At 45.4% G+C, this 19,209-nt stretch overlaps 1 protein-coding gene across 2 annotated transcripts in view; it reads left to right on the plus strand.

The window, feature by feature from the left end:
• The window catches only part of RPGR (retinitis pigmentosa GTPase regulator), a 99,419-nt gene that overhangs the window by 8,487 nt on the left and 71,723 nt on the right, over positions 1–19,209 (plus strand). For both annotated transcript variants that reach the window (XM_069761616.1, XM_069761617.1), the window contains exons 2-3: positions 935–1,060; positions 3,397–3,489. In XM_069761616.1, the coding sequence (XP_069617717.1) occupies positions 935–1,060; positions 3,397–3,489 (219 nt within the window). The remainder of the gene's footprint in view (positions 1–934; positions 1,061–3,396; positions 3,490–19,209) is intronic.

A 19,209-nucleotide genomic window follows, 5' to 3' on the forward strand; every position in this document is an offset into this window, starting at 1 on the left:
CCATACTATCCCCTTGTAAGGGGTTGTCTAAAACCATAATATACGTGCCTTTAATATGTGTTATGTATCTTTAATGTTAAGGTTTACTGTATGATTTGTATATATTTCTAAATACCTACTACAAATGTACTGTTTATAGTATTTCTGTAGGGAAAGCGTAGTACCCTATTTGGCCCACTATGTGGGGATATAGTGATGCTCAGAGTGTAAGTAGTTAATGTAGGAGGGGCTAGCTGTGGTTAAGCCCAGCATTTCTGTCAATTGGGCCAGGGAGCCCTGACAGGGCAGTCAGTCCCATAACGTTTTAAGACAGGAGCCCAGCCGTTCAGGGCCTGCGGGCCACAGATGGCAGCGCAGATTATAACAGCGCAGGGGGTAGCGAGACAGCTAACAGCAGTACAGCAATACAGCTCGCTCATCATGTGGCAGCTTGCTACGTGGACAGATGCCCTTTTGTCTGGGGTGAAGCGGATAGGGGAGTATCTGAGCTAGACAGAGAGGACCCTGTGATGCCGGACGGGACGACCTGGGTACATGCTGAAGGACGACAGGGAGAGCACAGGGAAAGTGAAGGAGACAAACTGAAAACAGATAATAGTAAAGTAACCCGTTTAAAGTTTGAGCTGGACTGTGTCTCTGTTTCTGAACAAGTGTCTGGAGGAAACCCCAGCAGTGTGAAGAATGGAGCAACAGGTATGCTGACTGAGAATCGTGAAATGCATGTGACGGGAGACCAGGGCGCATTACCTCAGCCACGACTACGGCCCTGGTCGACCCTCACACTCTCACCTTATGTATGTGAGTTTTCTTCTGTACAGAATAGTGGTTTGAAGATTTTGGGGTGCTATTGAGCCCTATAGAGCTGACAGTTTCTGTGACCCCACTTCTTAGACTTGTTGGGCATCTTTTATTGCCTTTCTCTTGTTTATTGCAGATTCTGGAGCTTTATTCACGTTTGGAAAAAGCAAGTTTGCAGATAATTGTCCCAGCAAGTTTTGGTTAAAAAACGACAAGCCGGCGTACATAGCATGTGGAGATGAACACACGGCTCTAGTTACAGGTGAGAAGAAAATATTCACTTTCCTTCGCTGCTTGTAGACATCTCCAGAATACAAAAGTAGCGCAGTCTAGAGGAATCCCAGACAGAGGTCCCCCATTAACCCTTTGTAGGAATCCCGGATTAGAAAAAAATTATAGTATTAACTATCTGCATGAGAAAAAAAAAAACAATGGCAACTCACTCTGCATTGTGGTGTTAGTGTGGAGATTCCGCAGTGTCATCTGACGACTCTGGCACATGTTGGTAGGTAACTGCCCAAACCGATCCGGGCTCAGCACTTAAAATAATTAGTACAGGAAAGTGTTAAAAGGTTATTCTCATCTTCATAGATGAGTATTTTTGGATAGGCCTTGTAATTACAAGCAATTTTCTGCTTGGTAAAATTTTCAGTTATTTTTCAGCTGTATATTTCTTTCTTTACAGCTCATTGCCTTGGAGACTGACCACCGCTGTTAGACAGCGGTACATGCGCAGTGATTACTAGCTAATTTCTTTAGAGCTTTTAAGCACTGTTGTGAAGCCGGCCAGGATCACTGAAGCGTGCCGTTACCTTCTAATCCTGGCCAGCATCAGTGCAACGTACGCAAATTTTTATAAGTAGTAAATTGAAAAAGAGTTTGTTTTTACATGCGCTATCCATCAGTATCCATTTATGATGATAGAAATAATCCTTTAGCTACTTCCTAATAACTAATATTAGCGGAAATTCCGTTTTTTTTTTTTGCCTGTATTTTGTGTTGAAGAAAGAGCTTTCTTTCCTTGTGTGAACTGTGTGTTTCTTGTGTGAAGCCCTTGCCTTCTCCTGTCGTCTCAAACTCAAAAATATCTCCCGGATCCGTGCTTTCCTTGACCGCAACACTGCAAAAACGCTAGTGCATGCCCCTATCATCTCCCGCCTCGACTACTGCAACCTCCTACTCTCTGGACTCCCCTCTAGCACTCTGGCACCACTCCAATCCATCCTTCACTCTGCTGCCCGACTAATCCACCTGTCCCCCCGCTATTCCCCAGCCTCTCCCCTGTGTCAAGCCCTTCACTGGCTTCCTATCGCCCAGAGACTCCAGTTCAAAACCCTCACACTGACATACAAAGCCTTTCACAACCTGTCTCCTCCATACATCTGTGACATGGTCTCCCGGTACCTACCTACACGCGACCTCCGATCCTCCCAAGACCTCCTTCTCTACTCCCCTCTCATCTCTTCTTCCCATAACCGCATCCAAGACTTCTCCCGTGCTTCCCCCATACTCTGGAACTCTCTACCCCAACACATCAGACTTACGCCTACCATAGAAACCTTCAAAAAGAACCTGAAGACTCATCTCTTCCGACAAGCCTACAGCCTGCAGTGATCCTCAACCTACTGAACAGCCGCACAGCCAGCTTTTCCCTCTCCTAGTGTATCCTCACCCACCCCCTGCAGACTGTGAGCCCTCGCGGGCAGGGTCCTCCCTCCTTATGTACTCGTGTGCCTTGTTATCTGCTCATGTTTAATGTATTTGTCTATATTTGCCCCGTATTCACATGTAAAGCGCCATGGAATAAATGGCGCTATAAAAATGTATAATAATAATAAAATTATGTTACCTTGTATTGTTTTCTTTCTGTTTATTGAGTGTAGACGTAAAAGTGCATCAAGACTGGCCAATGATAAGTTCCCGATTATTGTGTAAACATGCTGGCGATCACTCTGCTAAAGAGTAGAACGGTTGTTACATCTGGTGATCGGAACGTTTATGCTGGAATAAAATTCATCATTGTCGACAGTATATTGTCTCATGTGCTGCTGTCAACTGGATGCTGTATGGGAGCAGAACGATCTTATTAAAAACGGTCCCCCCCCCCCCCATACCGTTTTTGTCAATCTGCATTACTGGGTCCGCAAATGAGCCCAATATATACTTGTATAGAGTCAATTGGCACTCATTAACAGATCAAAATGAACTTAAATGGGCCTTAAGGGTGAGACCACGCACGGTAGGGTTGACCATAAGTGGCCATGGTACTGCTAATAATTTTGTGATGCAGCCCAAACATGGTGCATTATTACTACTAAATGGGAACATCATAATTGTTGTAACGTATATACTTGTGGCTCAGGCCAGAAAACCCCCCAAAAAACAACAACTACTACATTGTGGGCAACCCGTTTTAGTGGTGGCCAAGATTAGTTGTTTTTTAACGCCACTGTGCCCAGTAGTGACCTATCCCAGTGGTGTCCAGTTATGGGCATAGCCGAGCGCTCTCTCATTAACTCGACCTCGAAAGACTTCCAGAACGGTCCCTCAATTTAAATTTACCAATTAATAACATTTTACTGTCTCTTTTCTGATTAGGAAATGGGAAACTTTATGTTTTTGGCAGCAACATTAACGGGCAACTAGGAATTGGATCTGGAAATGTCATCACCAAACCAACTTGTGTCAAAGGTAAGAAGGTCCGAGGCTTCTCCATGTTCTGCAACTTTGTTATCCAAAATCTGTGTGCTTTCCTTCAACTCCTAGGCGATGTAGTCTATGATAAGTATTGATACTTTTTACTGGAGATATGTTTTTTTTTTTTAAATAATGGGTGAAATACTGTTTTTTTTAATACTGAGGCTAGCTAAGTTTGGAGTACATTTTCTTTTGTTCTGTGAGGCAGCTATCTTGAAGGCTTCGCCAGGAGAGCTGGCTACTCTACAAGTCAATATCTGGCCCTTTAATTTGCCATGTAACATGATCGGGGGATAAAAGACAAGCCAGAAAGTGATCTACATACAGCCTGTTCCAGGGTATTTACCCCTCATCAGTGCAGAGCAGAGGCTGATTTTCTTAGTGCAATCCCCCTGGTGCAATTTGGGGGATGACTGGTTCTCCTTCAAGAGACCAGCTGAATATAAAGTCTACTGTCAATGCTTCGTGGGTGAAAATCTGTAAATTGGATGTGTTGCACTCACCCAGCCAGACTAAAACACAAAAACTCCTCCAAAACAAGCTGTCTGTAGATGAGTTTATCCCGGGTCATGTTGCAAGGCCCCTTAAAGTGTTGGACAGTGAATTATAGAGCAATTACGTCTCCCTTTTGGCTTGCCATATAGCTAATTTGCATATTTTGTTACTCGGAAATGGGGCATATATACTACTTTTTGATTAAAGAGCTTGGCCAAGTATTATATATCACATCCACTGTGTGGATCATAAACATAAATATATAATACAAATGTGTAGATCAAGCGCATAGATCATGAAGATGAATAATATTTTCAGTTTCTGACCCAGTGAGCAGGTAGGATATTGACTTATAGGTTAGCGCCACCTGTTGTCAGGGTATAGCAATGGGCACGCCCATATATGGAGCGGTGCCGCTGGTCATCCCTCCGCAGCCGCACACTCCGCGGTCAGTCCTCTGCACAGTAATCCCCTGCAGAGCGGCCTCCAGCACAGGCTCGCGGGGCAGAAATACATTACTGTCGGCCGTTCTGCAGTGAGTATGGACAGTAGTAGCCTGCAGGCATTTGGCACTGGTGAAAGCTCACAAGATTCATAGTGCTGCGAAAAAACTTTGTTGCCAGTTGAGTTTTTTTGGGGGGTTGCTATGGCGACCAGGTTTATTCCAACTTTCTATTATTCAGTATGTCGTGCACAGGCGCATATAATATGTATGAGCGATTACAGCTACATCGTATTCCATCACTAAGACCTTCCTGACAACTGGAGCGTTACAGGACGCAGAGCGCTGGCCTCCACACATTCTTCTGTATGGTATCTTGTAGTAGCAGACCGTGTTAACCCCTTAATGACCCACGACGGATATTTATCCTTTATGAGATGCCGCTATTTCCTGCACCATGAATAATATATCCGCTAAGATGGTCTCAATGTACAATCACTGCTGATAGTAATACACAGCCAGGCTCCAGCTGCGACTGTCGGCAGCGGTGTCGTTTTAAATGTTTGAGGAGGCTTCCACCTTCAGCCCATCGACACCATGGGATGGAATTGCAGGCACGGTACAACGCTTTGTCGCCAGAAACGCGTCAGTGAGCCCACTACACTAAGGATTTTATTATGTAATTTTTTCAACATGATTTCTGAACGAAGAAATATTTTAAAGAAGAATCACCGAAGTGCGGATTCTCCTCTATGTTCCAATATACCGGAACACAGGCTACGATGGCAGACGATGGCTTAGGAGTGACCCTTACGTCTGTCATCAGTATCTGCCTATTTGGCCATGCCAGAAGAGTGGCTGATTGGGCAGCTTGTCACACTGCCAGGCTACATGTATTCCAAAGCATTAGAAAAGCAAGAGCGCTCATTCAAGCACACTATTGGGACAAAAAAAATAAAAGTAAAATAAAATTCAACATCATTTCACTTTATTTTTCCTCCAGCACGCCCTACAAAAAAAAAAATCCCAAAAATTAGTGATGAGCGAACGTCCTCGGATAAGGTGTTATCTGAGCATGCTCAAGTGCTAACCGAGTGTCTTCAGCGTGCGCGAATACTATGTGCAAGTCACCGCGGCTGTTCGACAGCCACAACACATGCAGGGATTGCCTAACAAACAACCAATCCCTGCGAGACAGGAACACGCTCGCTCATCACTGCTAAAAATCAGTCAACTGATCTGTAAACTAAAATGGCACCAATAAAACTACAATAACAAAAAGTTACGGCTCCCAGGATGCATTGACACACAAATCTTCTATAAAACATGTTAGTTGTGCAAAAGTGGGAAAAAAAAGATTAAAAAAACTCTCTAAAAATTAATAAAAGCTAATCAAAGTAAATGTGACCCATAAAATCATACTAAAAAAAATACGACTTGATCCGTGAAGATCAAATCCTCATCCATTTATAGTGAAAAATAAAAAGTTATGATTTTTTTTTTTTTTTTGAATGAATGGATGAAAAATGAAAGAAAAAAAAATAAATTGAACAGGTTAAGGGGTAAAGTCTGCAGCTAAGACCTTCCCGAGAGCTGGAGATTTCCACCGATGTTTCTCTATCAGGCATGTGCCCTCTTCTGTATGGTATCTTGTATGAGCACGCGGTTTAGTGGTCCGCTACTCAAGCGGATAATCATGAGGGGATTAGAGCTTTTTCTTTTAGCGATTGGTTGTAGAGTGAGGACTGCAGAACGCACTCATTTCTGCTCCATCTATGCATTCAAACTTTACAAAATTGTCTGTGGTCTCAAACTCTACATAAAAACATGCAGTGGCATGTAAAAGTTTGGGCACCCCTGCTCAAAATTACTGTAATTGTGAACAGTCAAGCAAGTTGAAGATGAAATGATTTCTAAAAGTCCAAAAGTTAAAGATGACACATTTCCTTTGTATTTTAGGCAAAAATCTGTATATATTTTCATCTTTTACACTTAAAAAATGGTAAAAAGGAAAATGGGCAGATGCAAGACTTTGGGCACCCTTGGAGATGTGTGCTCGGATACCTTTGACCAAGGTTTCATAATTAGGCTGTTACTTGTTCACTATCATCGGTAAGAAAGGCCAGTGATGCAAATTTCCCAGCTTTATAAAAGCCTTCCTCTAACTTTGTGCCAGAAAACAGCAGCCATGGGTTCTTCTAAGCAGCTGCCTAGCACTCTTGGGCTAAGTTCACACAGGGAGTTTTTTTGCTGCATTTTTTTTTGCAGCAGCAAAACCTGAGTGCTTGGCAGGAAAGAAGCTGCAGCAAAAATGCAGGTTTTGCTGCGTTTTTTCATTCAATTCAAGGGGTGAAAAATGCTGAAAAAACACTGAAAGAAGTGACATTCTCTATGTCCAAAAAACCATGCAAAACACAAAATACTGATGACAAAGAAACCAGGCTGTGTGTATGGAATTTCTGAAACCTCATAGACATAGCTGGTACTGTCAAATGCAGCTGCAAATTAGCATAAAAATGTATAAAAAAAAAAAACGCAGCAAAAAGGCCCAGTGTGAACTTAGCCTAAAAATGAAAATGGTAGATATCCACAAAGCAGGAGAAGGCTATAAGAAGAGAGCAAAGTGTCAAGTTGCACTTTCCTCATTTTGAAATGGATTCAATGAAATTTCAGCAAATTCTTGATGCAAACATAACACCATGTGTAAAAAAAGCTGAAGCAGAAAAGTGAATGGTTTCTAAAAGTGGATAATGATCCTAAACACAGGTCAAAATGCACAATAGACAACCTCAGTAGGCGCAACTGAAGGTTTTACAATGGCCCTCACAGTCCCTTGATCTGATCATTGTTGAAAATCTATGGCTAAACCTCAAAATAGCAGTGTATGCAAGACGACCAAGGAATCTCACAGAACTGGAAGAATGGAGGAAAATCCCTCAAACAAGAAAGGCTCTTAGCTGGCTGCAAAAAACGTTTTCAAAGCTGTGTTACTTGCAAAAGTAACCGTAACAGTAATTTTGACCAGGGGTGCCCATACTTTTACATGACACTGTAAATAACGTTAAGTCATGGGGCCCAATTCATATCAAAGCTTTTACACCCAAATTGTGGCATAAAAAGCCTTGAAAAGACTCAACATTTTGGTGCAACACTAAACTGGGCTACATTTTGTAACTTGCGGCATTCTCATGCCTGTTTTGACCATATCTCCGACAAAGTAGGTGGCTCTGGGGCAGGACAGAGATGTGGCAACCCTCAGGATCTGTCCACTATCTAATGTGTGTGGAATTCCCCCCCCCCGGTAACAAATAACATAGGGGAGAGAGGGATGTGGCCTACTGAATTTCATTGGCCAAACCTTTTGTTCCCTGGGAGATAAGCGATGGCCAGAGGAATCTGGTAGTTGTTGTCACATAGAGGACCACGAGTGCTGTGCCGAGCCAAGCATTCTGGTGTACTAGGGAATCGGGAGAGACACAATAGCTGTGGCCGAAAAATATTTCAGCATACAGCAATCTAATGGGTTTGGGTGGCTATATGTCGTCAGACATCATTTTAAATGGAAACTGTCACCAGATTTTTGCTACCCCCTCTAAAAGCAGTATGATGCAAGTGTCAAAATCCTGATTCCAGTGATGTATCACTTGCTGGGCTGCTTGCTGTCATTTTGATAAAATTCCCGTTTTGTCTGCTGCAGATCTAGCAGTTCTCTGATTGCTGAGCTCTGCATAACCCCACCCACACCCCTGATTGACAGCTTAGGCAGAAAGCTGCCATTCAGTGGTGGGTAAGGGGTTATAGGCAACTCATGAATATGGAGGACTACATTGTAGCCAGCATCGGACTGGAGCACCTTCGGCCCACCAGAGAAAATCATTCTTGGGGCCCACTATGTAGCTACATAGAAATAAATACAAGACCACCGATTGTGTGGTAAAACATGCTAATATCAGGGTATAAGGGGGTTGGGGTAGCCCCCCTCATAGAATATAATGTAGCCCCCTCATAAAGTATAATGCAGCCTTCCCCATAGAATATAATGCAGTTCCCCTAATATAGTATAAAGCAGTTCCCTATAGAATATTATGCAGCCCCCATAGGATATTATGCAGCCCCCTCATAGGGTATAATACAGCCCCCCCATACAATATAATGCAGCCCTCTCAGAGTATGATGCAGCCCTCCTCATAGAATATAATGTCGCCCCCTCATAGGGTATAATGCAGCCCCCCATAGAATAGTATATATCCCCTCATATGGTATAATGTAGCCCCCCCTCATATAGTATCATGCAGCCTCCTCATATAGTATAATGCAACCCCACATAAAATATAATGTAGCCCCCTCCATGAAATATAATCAAGCCCCACAGTACTACTGTATTATCACTCCTTTTTCCCCCGCTGATCCTGGCTCTGCTCCGGTCTTAGCAGCTGCAATGCCATCTGACCGGCACACAGCATGGTTCGCTATGAAGTGACGTCATCGCACACCCACCATGTCAGAGGCAGAGGGGAATGATGGAGGAGGGAGCATCATATGTCGCTCTTTTCTCCATTATTGCTTTCAACGGTATCAGCATCTGTGATGCCAATACAGTTGAATGCGGTGTGCACTGGGGCTGGGAGGACCCCCTGACTCACAGGCCCCAGAGTGGCCGCATGGTGTGCTGCTGTAAGTGGCATGCCACTAGCTGGGGACCCCTGGGGTAGTGGGGGGTAGGCCCTAGTCTACCTGCCCCTAACGCCGGCCCTGATAGCGGTCAGTGTTAGCCGCAGCCGCAGGTTTCCTGCTGCTGAGCGATAACGTGTGCCCACTACTAAAGGCAATGAATATTCACTGCTCTCCACTCCCATGGGCGTGGAGAGCAGTGAATATTTATTCTCTTTAGTAGCGGGCATACGTGATCGCCTAGGTGCTGCAGGAATCTGTTGCTGTGGCTAAGGCCATGTTCACACGTTCCTGATTTCCCTGCTGTTTTTTCTGCACTAAAAACCGCAGCTCTTGGCAGAAAACGCAGGTGCGTTTTTTGGTGCGTTTTTTGATGCGGTTTTTAGTGCGTTTTTTTATGCAGTTTTCTCTGCAGATTGTCTGTGTTTGACACAAATAAAGCTTACTGCAGTGGGGAAAAAATAAAATAAATAAATTATGTCATTTCCTTGTCCAACCCTTTTCTTATTCCATCCTCCATTTTGGAACTTAACACACCAAAATGAGTGGACGTGTTTTTAATGACAGCGCTCTGCAGAGTGCTGAGCGTAGGCCAGATCACAGCCCGCGGATCCAGCTCCGCACGCCACACCAGATTGCGATCCTGGGGTTGATGCTTCTAATCCTGAATCAACATGCACGTCAGGTAAGCAGATGTCTGTTTGTTTTATATATTGGGTTATGGGTACATGTCCACGTTCTGGAAACGCTGTGTGTTTGGCGCTGCGTGGGGCCGCAGCGCCAAACATGCAGCGTCCAGATGTAACAGCATAGTGGAGGGGATTTCATGAAATCACGTGTCCACTGCGTGTCATCCGTCAGCCCTGCGACTCCGGACATGCGCGTCTTTTATGATCACAGCATGTCCGTGTTCCTTGCTGAGAAGCTGCGGCTCCGCAAGGAATAAAACAGGGCCCTATGCGTGGGGTGCGATGATGCCGGATTTGTACAATGAACATATCTGGCATCATTGCGTCCCAGAAGGGGGTTGGGCTTTGCACATAGCGGCTTTGGCGCTCCAACGATAACGATGGCTTTCCTGAACGTGGACATGTACCCTTACATATTCCGCATTGCTTTCCAGGCATGTTTGATATTTTTTTCTCATCGTTGTGTTTTACAAAATATATATATATTTTTTTTATTTTAGAGGCAGCGGCGGCAGAGAAGGCGTGCACAGAAAAGAATGTGGGTGCACCCTCTTGTAGCAGAGCGAACAGAGAAGGGGCACTTTTATGTCCTTTACAATGATTTGAGGAGGTAAGTAGAAATATTTTGAACGACAAATTTACCTTTTTTTGCTAACAATACTTGTGAAGTAACCCTTTTTTGTGTTTCTTTTTCAATTTTCAGATATCCGGACAAATTTATATCTTTTTGTCGGCTGTCGATTCTGGCATTCGACAGACTGCTCACCATCCTGGCACCCCATTTGACACTGCAAGACACGGTGATGAGGAAGTCCATCTCTGCTGAGGAAAGGCTGCTCATCACATTGCGGTAAGTAACAATTTTTTTGTGGGAATGTCGTTAGGTGTCTATTTTACATGTCTCTGTGTCCAGTATGTGTGATTAAACCCACCCACTCCTCTTGTTGGACGGGGAGCACACATACACACACACACACACACGTGAGATACGGGCGAGTGTTGCATGGTAATCCCCGGCCCTGCCGCCTGCACTCTGGAGCGGAGTGTGCACCCACATACCAATACATGGAGCCGTACGCTCCACAACGGAGTGCATGCAGCAGGTCCGGGGATTACCATGCAACACTCGGTCATATCTCGCATGCGTGTGTGCACAAGTCCCATCAGGTCTTTTATTAATGTTTTTTACACCCTTTGTGTTGTGCTGGGTGTTAATGCCATCATTATTGAATGCTTAACATATATATATATATATATATTATAGCGGCCTTAACTTGTGACATGTTTTAATTACATTTTTGTGTGACATTTCTAATATTCTTTTTTGTTTCTTTGCAGATTTTTGGCCACAGGAGAGAGCTATACATCCCTGCACCTCCAATTTAGAGTTGGTAAATCTACCATCTCTAACATTGTGAGGTGTACATGTACCGTCATCTGGCAGAAGTTGCAGCCTATAGTGATGCCTTCCCCAACCGAGGAGACTTGGCTGCAGGTTGCAGCAGGCTTTCAGTCTGTGGCCAATTTCCCAAACTGCATAGGTGCAGTTGATGGTAAACATGTTAGGGCTCAGCAGCCCCCACGATCAGGATCACGCTTCTTTAATTATAAGAAGTATTTTTCAGTGGTCCTGATGGCGGTGGCTGATGCCCATTACAAATTTGTTGCCATTGATGTTGGTGCCTATGGTAGTACTGGGGATTCTCGGGTGTTGCGAACATCACAGATTGGGATGCAAATTCTTCGAGATGGCGGCACGCTCCCAGCCCCAAGACCTTTGCCGGGTTCCACACATCCAGTGCCCTTTGTGATGGTATCGGATGAGGCGTTTCCCTTAACGACAACCCTGCTGCGCCCATACCCACGAAGGGGACTGGATGCCCGACGGAGGATTTTTAATTATCGGCTGAGTCGTGCACGCAGATATGTGGAATGCACCTTTGGGATCATGACTAGTCAGTGGAGGATCTTTCACACTGCCATTCAGTTGGACACAGACACCGTTGATGCTGTGATAAAGGCTTGCTGTGTACTCCACAACTACGCTCGTGAGTACAACACTGACGTAGATGTGGAGTACCAGCAGCCAGTATTTAATCCAGTGGTCAACGGGGGTCTGGGCAGGCCGTCCAACTCTGGTGTGCGTGTGAGAGAATCCTTCACTGACTACTTTATGAGTCCTGAAGGTGCCGTGCACTGGCAATACTCCTGTGCTGGTGTTGGGCAGCCTGACCAGCAGAGAAGGATGCATCTACACTGACCGTCCCCAAAAAGTTGCCGACATCGCTGCTAACTGTTGTGAAAAGATCCCGAAGAATGTGAAACGACAACAATCAACACAAAATTGTGTTTAAAAAATTTTTTTTTTTCATGTTACCCAAAAAAAAAAAAAAAATTTGGTTGTAATTTAAATAAAAAATTTTTTTGGGCTTAATTTCTTTTGTTTCTTTGTATGTCAAAAAAATGGGGGGTGTTTTCATAAATTAACTGCAGTATGAGATATACAATAGTTAACACATCAACCCCCAAACCACTAATCGATAGCCCATAAACCCAGGACAGCGGCCTTGTCCCCATTGTCTAAAAACAAGAGAATATTTTTTGAAAAAAAAATTTATTGTAAAGAACACAAAATTGTTGTAAATTTTATAAATGATTTTTCAATTTGAAAAAAAATAATTAAACAGCCCCTTTCAAAGCCAACGTGCAACTGGAGCTAGAAACAAAAGCTCAGGTCCGGACACCATACTCATAGAAAAAACACAAGAAAACCACAAGAAAAAAGCAGTACATTATCTCGGCTAATCCTTAAAATTGTCAGTTTATTTAAAATATTAAAAATGAACAAAATATAACAGAAAAACCGTTTTAATACTGAGATATTCGAATATTAGGGAACGGGTGCACCACAACATCGACTATCGCATAACAGGAGGGGAGAAGGACAGGAGTTGTCAAAGGAGTTATGTGTCCCTGTACATCTCTATTGAGACCTCCAGTGCCAGTACTCAGTTATATTTTTTACTCCTTTGACAACTCATGTCCTTCTCCCCTCCTGTTATGTGATAGTGGATGTTGTGGTGCACCTGTTCCCTATTATTCGAATATCAATACGGTTTTTCTGTTATATTATGTTTTGTTCATTTTTAATATTTTAAATAAACTGATAAGTTTACCGATTATCAGATATGATGTACTTCGTTTTTCTTGTGGTTTTCTGTGCAACTGGAGCTGTAGCCCAATTTACTTTTAATGGAGAATGGTGTACTCGGGAGAATACAGGAAATTTGTTCCCTCAGTTTGAGAAGTTGCTCCCAGCTGCTGAGCACTTCCTCTGTCTGTGTAACTTCCTTGGCTGTTGCCCAAATACTGTGGTCTTGTTGCAGGTGTGTCCGGTGTTCTGTGTCGGGGCCTGAACAGTCCCAACACCCCCATCAGAACCTCATTATATGGCAAAATAGGAGCAGGGTCCTCCAGAGCAGTGAGGGACATCTGGACCATAGACATAAAAAGAGACTGTCTATCCGGTGGCAGGGAGCGGGTCTTTCTTGCGACAGTTAATGCAAACGAGTCACAATGGTCGTCGCTAGAAGATTTTTTTATAAAATCCAGGGTGTCGGAGGCAATTTGCACCGTTTGGTCCTCATTGTTCTTCTTTGTTTTTTTTTTTCTCTGCTGCCACCGGATAGACAGCTCTCTTCTCCACTCTCACAGCTTCTGCGGAATCAGATGCTTCAGCAGCTGCTGAAGCAGATGTGGATGCAGCAGCTGCTGAAGTGGATGTTGATTCAGCAGAAGCTGTGGGAATGGATGGAGAGATGATCCCTCCCACTCCAGAGGAACTGCCTGCTCCATCCTCATTGTCGCTTTCCTCTACATCAGCTGCTGACATGTTTCCTTCCGTCCTGTGGGGGGAAAAAAAGATCATTAATAAAATTTTTAGCAACACATATTATATATAAATAATCTTGTGGAGTGGATTGTAACTTACTTTCTCAATGTCCGGCTGGTCACAATGAATTGGAGCTCTTCACTGAAGGGAAAAGTTTTTTTGCTCGGCGACGAGCCACTCTTTGCACAGTCATTAATAAACTTCGTAATTCTGTCCCTGATGGAGCGCCACCGTTGCCTCACATCTTTATCTTTATCTACCAAAAAAAGGTTCCAAAAAACAACAATTTTTTAGAGATCTAAAAAAATTATATTTTTAATAAACTCAAGGTTTGCTAAATAAATGTAATTATAATTACCAATTTGCTGTTGTGTTGCCCCAGGATACTTGTCTCAATCCGGGAACATGTCACGATTCACGAACAATTTTGGTCCATGCGAGTTCCCTCTAATATTTGTCCTTACAGGATTCATCAGAAGGGTCCCACAGGGCCGGATAATCACGAACCTACAATGAATACAATAGTGTCATTTCATAATCTATAGAACGGCCAAGTAATGTGACAAATGGTTTTAAAAAGTTGGAATATATCAAAGTAACCCCTAAATGAACCCAAGCACAAACTAAAAACACAAACACCAATAAAAACGTTCGTGTGCAGTTGTTTTACAACTAGCTCTGGCGACGTCAATCCTGAGCGGCGCGTGCGCCAATCATCAAAATTAAGTAAAAAACCCACTATAAACTGAAATAGTTAGGGTAGGGATCATAACCCTAACAGGGACCCTACCCCTAACCCTAAAGGGATCCTAACCCTAACCCTACCCCTAAAGGGATCCTTACCCTAAGCCTACCCCTAACCCTAAAGGGATCCTAACCCTAAGCCTACCCCTAACCCTACCCCTAACCCTAAAGGGATCCTAACCCTAACCCTACCCCTAAAGGGATCCTTACCCTAAGCCTACCCCTAACCCTAAAGGGATCCTAACCCTAAGCCTACCCCTAACCCTACCCCTAACCCTAAAGGGATCCTAACCCTAACCCTACCCCTAAAGGGATCCTAACCCTAAGCCTACCCCTAACCCTACCCCTAAAGGGATCCTAACCCTACCCCTAACCCTAAAGGGATCCTAACCCTACCCCTAAAGGGATCCTAACCCTACCCCTAACCCTAAAGGGATCCTAACCCTAAAGGGATCCTAACCCTAACCATAAAGGGATCCTAGGGTTAATGATAGGGTTGCTATTGTAAGGTGGCATTAAGCCCGGTTAATAATGGAGAGGCGTCAATAAGACGCCTATCCATTATTAATCCTATGAAAAGGTTACTATAATATATGGGGACCCCCGAAAAAAAAAAAACGTAGTGTCCCCCTATATTTTTAGGCCAGAAAGGCTAGGCAGACAGCCATGGGCCATTATTTGTGGCCTGGGAAGGGGTTAAAATACACATGGCTGTTCCCAGGCTATGAATATTAACCCACAGCTGTCTGCGTAGCCTTTCTGGCACTAAATATAGAGGGCCCCGAAAAAAAAAAGTGTTGTGGTCCCCCTATATTTTAGTGCCAGAAAGGCTAGGCAGACAGCCGTGGGCCATTATTTGTGGCCTGGGAAGGGGTTAAAATACACATGGCTGTTCCCAGGCTATGAATATTAACCCACAGCTGTCTGCGTAGCCTTTCTGGCACTAAAATATAGGGGGCCCGAAAAAAAAGTGTTGGGGTCCCCCTATATTTTTAGGCCAGAAAGGCTAGGCAGACAGCCGTGGGCCAATATTTGAGGCCCAGGAAGGGGTGAAAATACCCCTGGCTGTTCCCAGGCCATGAATATAAGCCGACAGCTGTCTGCGTAGCCTTTCTGGCACTAAAATATAGGGGGCCCCGGAAAAAAAAAGTGTTGGGGTCCCCCTATATTTTTAGGCCAGGAAGGCTACGCAGACAGCCGTGGGCTTATATTCATAGCCTAGGAAAGGGGCCATGGATATTTGCCCCCCCCCCCCCCCGGCTACAAATATAAGCCCGCAGCCGCCCCGGAAAAGGCGCATCAAAAAGATGCGCCAATTCCGGCACTTAGCCCCTCTCTTCCCACTCCCGTGTAGCGGTGGGATATGGGGTAATGAGGGGTTAATACCACCTTGCTATTGTAAGGTGGCATTAAGCCCGGTTAATAATGGAGAGGCATCAATAAGACGCCTATCCATTATTAAGCCAATGAAAGGATTAAAAAAAACCCACAAACACTAGAAAAAAAATATTTTAATGAAATAAAGACACCCACTTTTTGACCATATTTTATTGTTCGCTCAATCCGTCCTGAAGACCCTCGACCTGAAAAAGACGCAAAATAAAAAAACAAATTCATACTCCCTGGCCCTGTCCGCAGAAATCCATCGAGGGTCCCACGAAGATCTTCCATGGAGAACAGACACATCCAGAGATGTGTCTGCTCTCCACGGCTGCAGCAACACACTGACAGGAGCCATAGTTCCTGTCGGTGTGTCACTGCGCATGCGCGAGCGAGTTTACCGGCGGTCATTGACCCCGGTACTCTCACTTAACGGCAGTGCTGCGTGGGAAAGTTCAACGCAGCTGTTCTTCCGTTAACCGAGACGCCGGAGCCATTGAACTCCGGAACAGTACGCGATACACTGCTAGGAGCTAGGAGTGGGACACTCGTTTTATGGATTCTGCGGACAGGGAGTATGAATTTGATTTTTTATTTTGGGATTTTTTCTAGGGGATCGAGGGCTTCGCCTACCAGTGTGCTGTTGGTAAGTATATACTCTGTGTTATATGTTGTATGTACTGTGTGTCATGTATGTGTATTGTGTTTTGTTTTGTGTAACTTTACAACTGTGCTAAGTCGCCGGACACAGGGACAACTCTCCCATCCTAATACCGGATGGGAGTAGTAGTCCCATACGGTGACTTAGCACAATGGTGGCACTAGCGTCGCATGGGGACACACACACACACACACACACACACACACACACACACACACACACACACACACACACACATACCAAATCTATCAAACGGCCGACATCGATCCCCATACGACGGTATGCCTCCATGTCTCTTCGGGATCCAGGACCACACTCCGCCCACGCACTTCCGCGCACCAACTTCCTCCCGCTTCCCCGCACTTCCTGCTGCAGCGGTTTCTCCACCCATAGCCGCAATAAAACCCGCAGATATATTTTTGATCTGCGGGTTTTACTGCGGGTTTGCCCTCACAATGGAGGTCTATGGGTGCAGAACCGCTGCAGTTCCGCACAAAGAAGTGACATGGTCCTTCTTTTTTACCGCAGCTATTCAGCGCGGCTTTTTTTGTGAATTTCAGCATCATGTGCACAGCTGTTCCTGTTTTCCATAGGGTTACATTGTACTGTACCCTGCATGGAAAACAGCTGCGGACCCGCAGCGGCAAAATCGCTGCGGTTCCGCAGTAAAAAACGCACTGTGTGAACATGGCCTAACACTTCCTGTTCGTAAAGTAAAATAAATATTCACTGGTCTCTACGCCAATGGGAGTAGGGAGCAGTGAATATTCATTTCTCTTTAGCTGTGGGAACAGGCTTTAGCCACAGCAGCCAGCTCCTGCCTCCTGTCACCCACTGCTCCACTGCTGTCGCTGGGCGGACCCCCCTGACTTACGGGCCCCATATCAGCTGCATGGTGTGCTGCTATTAGTGACATGCCACTGGCTGGGGGCTCTTGGGGGAGCGGGAGCCCTAGGCAGCGGCTGGCCCTGTTTGCCAGCAGATGTCAATGCCTGGGCCCACCGGAGAATCCTAACGTTCTCAGGTGGGCCAGTCTGATGCTTATGGTAGCAGATTTACTAGTCCTCCAGTGATAGCTTTCAGCTGATAAAACTGTGAATTTACTCGGACTCCCATGACAGCACGACGAGAGAGGGGATCCGCCCATTAGGAACAGGAAACCTACAGATACAAAAGGGCGAATACGGTAGCGGGGGGTCTCCTACCTCGGCCGGTGCAGAGATCCCTGGAGACGCCACGGTGGTCCTTGCTGGATTTCACGGCAGTGGCGTTCGCAGCAGGGAGCGGAGTCCGGAGGATTTCCTGCCTCCATCAGCGCCGGCGCAGGCAAGTATTCCCATTGGTGGTGCAGCGGTATGGTGTGGCTGCGGGTGCCGGGCTCAGGCGTGTGGGTGAGCTCCCGGAGCGCTGCGCTCCATCCCCGGCGTCCTGCACCGCTCTCAGCGCGTGCTGGAGCATTTCCGGGTGCAGTGACATAAGGAGGCGGGGTTAGCGGCCGCTTCCGGGTCGCCGGACGTCTGCGCATGCGCAGTCGTTCCAAGATGGCGGCGCCCATCGCGTCTGAGTGCCGGTTTTGACCGCAAGATCTCCTGCCCTCTGCTGTATCCTGGACCAATAGGGACAGCGCTGGCCCATCTGCTGACCGGATCCAAGGGGTATTTATGCAGGTGGAGATGTTAGATCCCTGCTTTTGGTCGCATTTCGTCATGGAGAGTGGTGGTGAGCAGCAGCAGCTGCCAGATGAGGTACGTCAGAAGCCCAAACAGAAGGATAGAGGCGACCAGCCCAGTCGTAAGAGCTCTTCCGAACAAGGATCCAGAGCTTCGACTAAAGAAACCCCTCGGATTCCGGTACTTTACTTTGGCGCACGGGTAAGTGATCTACGTGAAAGTTCACTCTGTGACGCGGGCCCCTTATACTTTATCATTCCAGGGGAAGAAGAGTACGGGAAAGTCAAAACATAAGGAATGTGCCCTCTGTGGAGTCCCTCTACCTGACTCTTGTTCAAAAAAATTATGTGCCCCCTGTATACAGCAGACGGTGAGGTCTACAGGAGCGGGTTGGTGGTAGTGACATTAGGTCAGATATTAGTTATCTCCTATATTGTCCTCCCCTAGGTAGCAGAAGAGTCCGTAACTCCGGCAAATCTGAGGGAAATGATCCGGCTGGAAGTAAGGGAATCACTACGGTCCCTATCCCAAGCGGAAGGCTCAAAGCATAGGACTCTCTTGGACTCTAATTCTTCAGAGGAAGAAAGAGAGGAAAATTCCTATCTCTCCAGTCCTTTCTCCTCTTCATCAGATGAGGAGTCAGGACGATTCTGTCTACCCTTGGATAAAATCGACAAAGTTGTCAAATCAGTTAGAGGCACCATGGGTATAGAGGAACCTAAATCACAACCCTCAAAACAGGAGATGATGTTTAGCGGACTTGATCGTAAAAAACATAGATCTTTTCCGGTAAACGAAAAGATTCAGGACTTGATCCTTAGAGAATGGAAGAAACCAGAAAAAAAGGGGGCCTTACCACCTGCATTAAAACGCAGGTATCCCTTTGACGATCCGGTTGTGGATACATGGGATAAAGCTCCTAAATTGGACGCGGCTGTTGCAAAGGCGTCAAAGAAAGCCTCATTACCCTTTGAGGATATGGGGACCCTCAAGGATCCTCTGGACAGAAAGGCAGATATATTCCTTAAAGGTACCTGGGAGATGGCGGCTGGATCTCTCAGACCAGCCGT

Source organism: Ranitomeya imitator, chromosome 3 (assembly GCF_032444005.1).
Source record: "Ranitomeya imitator isolate aRanImi1 chromosome 3, aRanImi1.pri, whole genome shotgun sequence".
In the NCBI taxonomy this organism is placed as follows: Eukaryota; Metazoa; Chordata; class Amphibia; order Anura; family Dendrobatidae; genus Ranitomeya; species Ranitomeya imitator.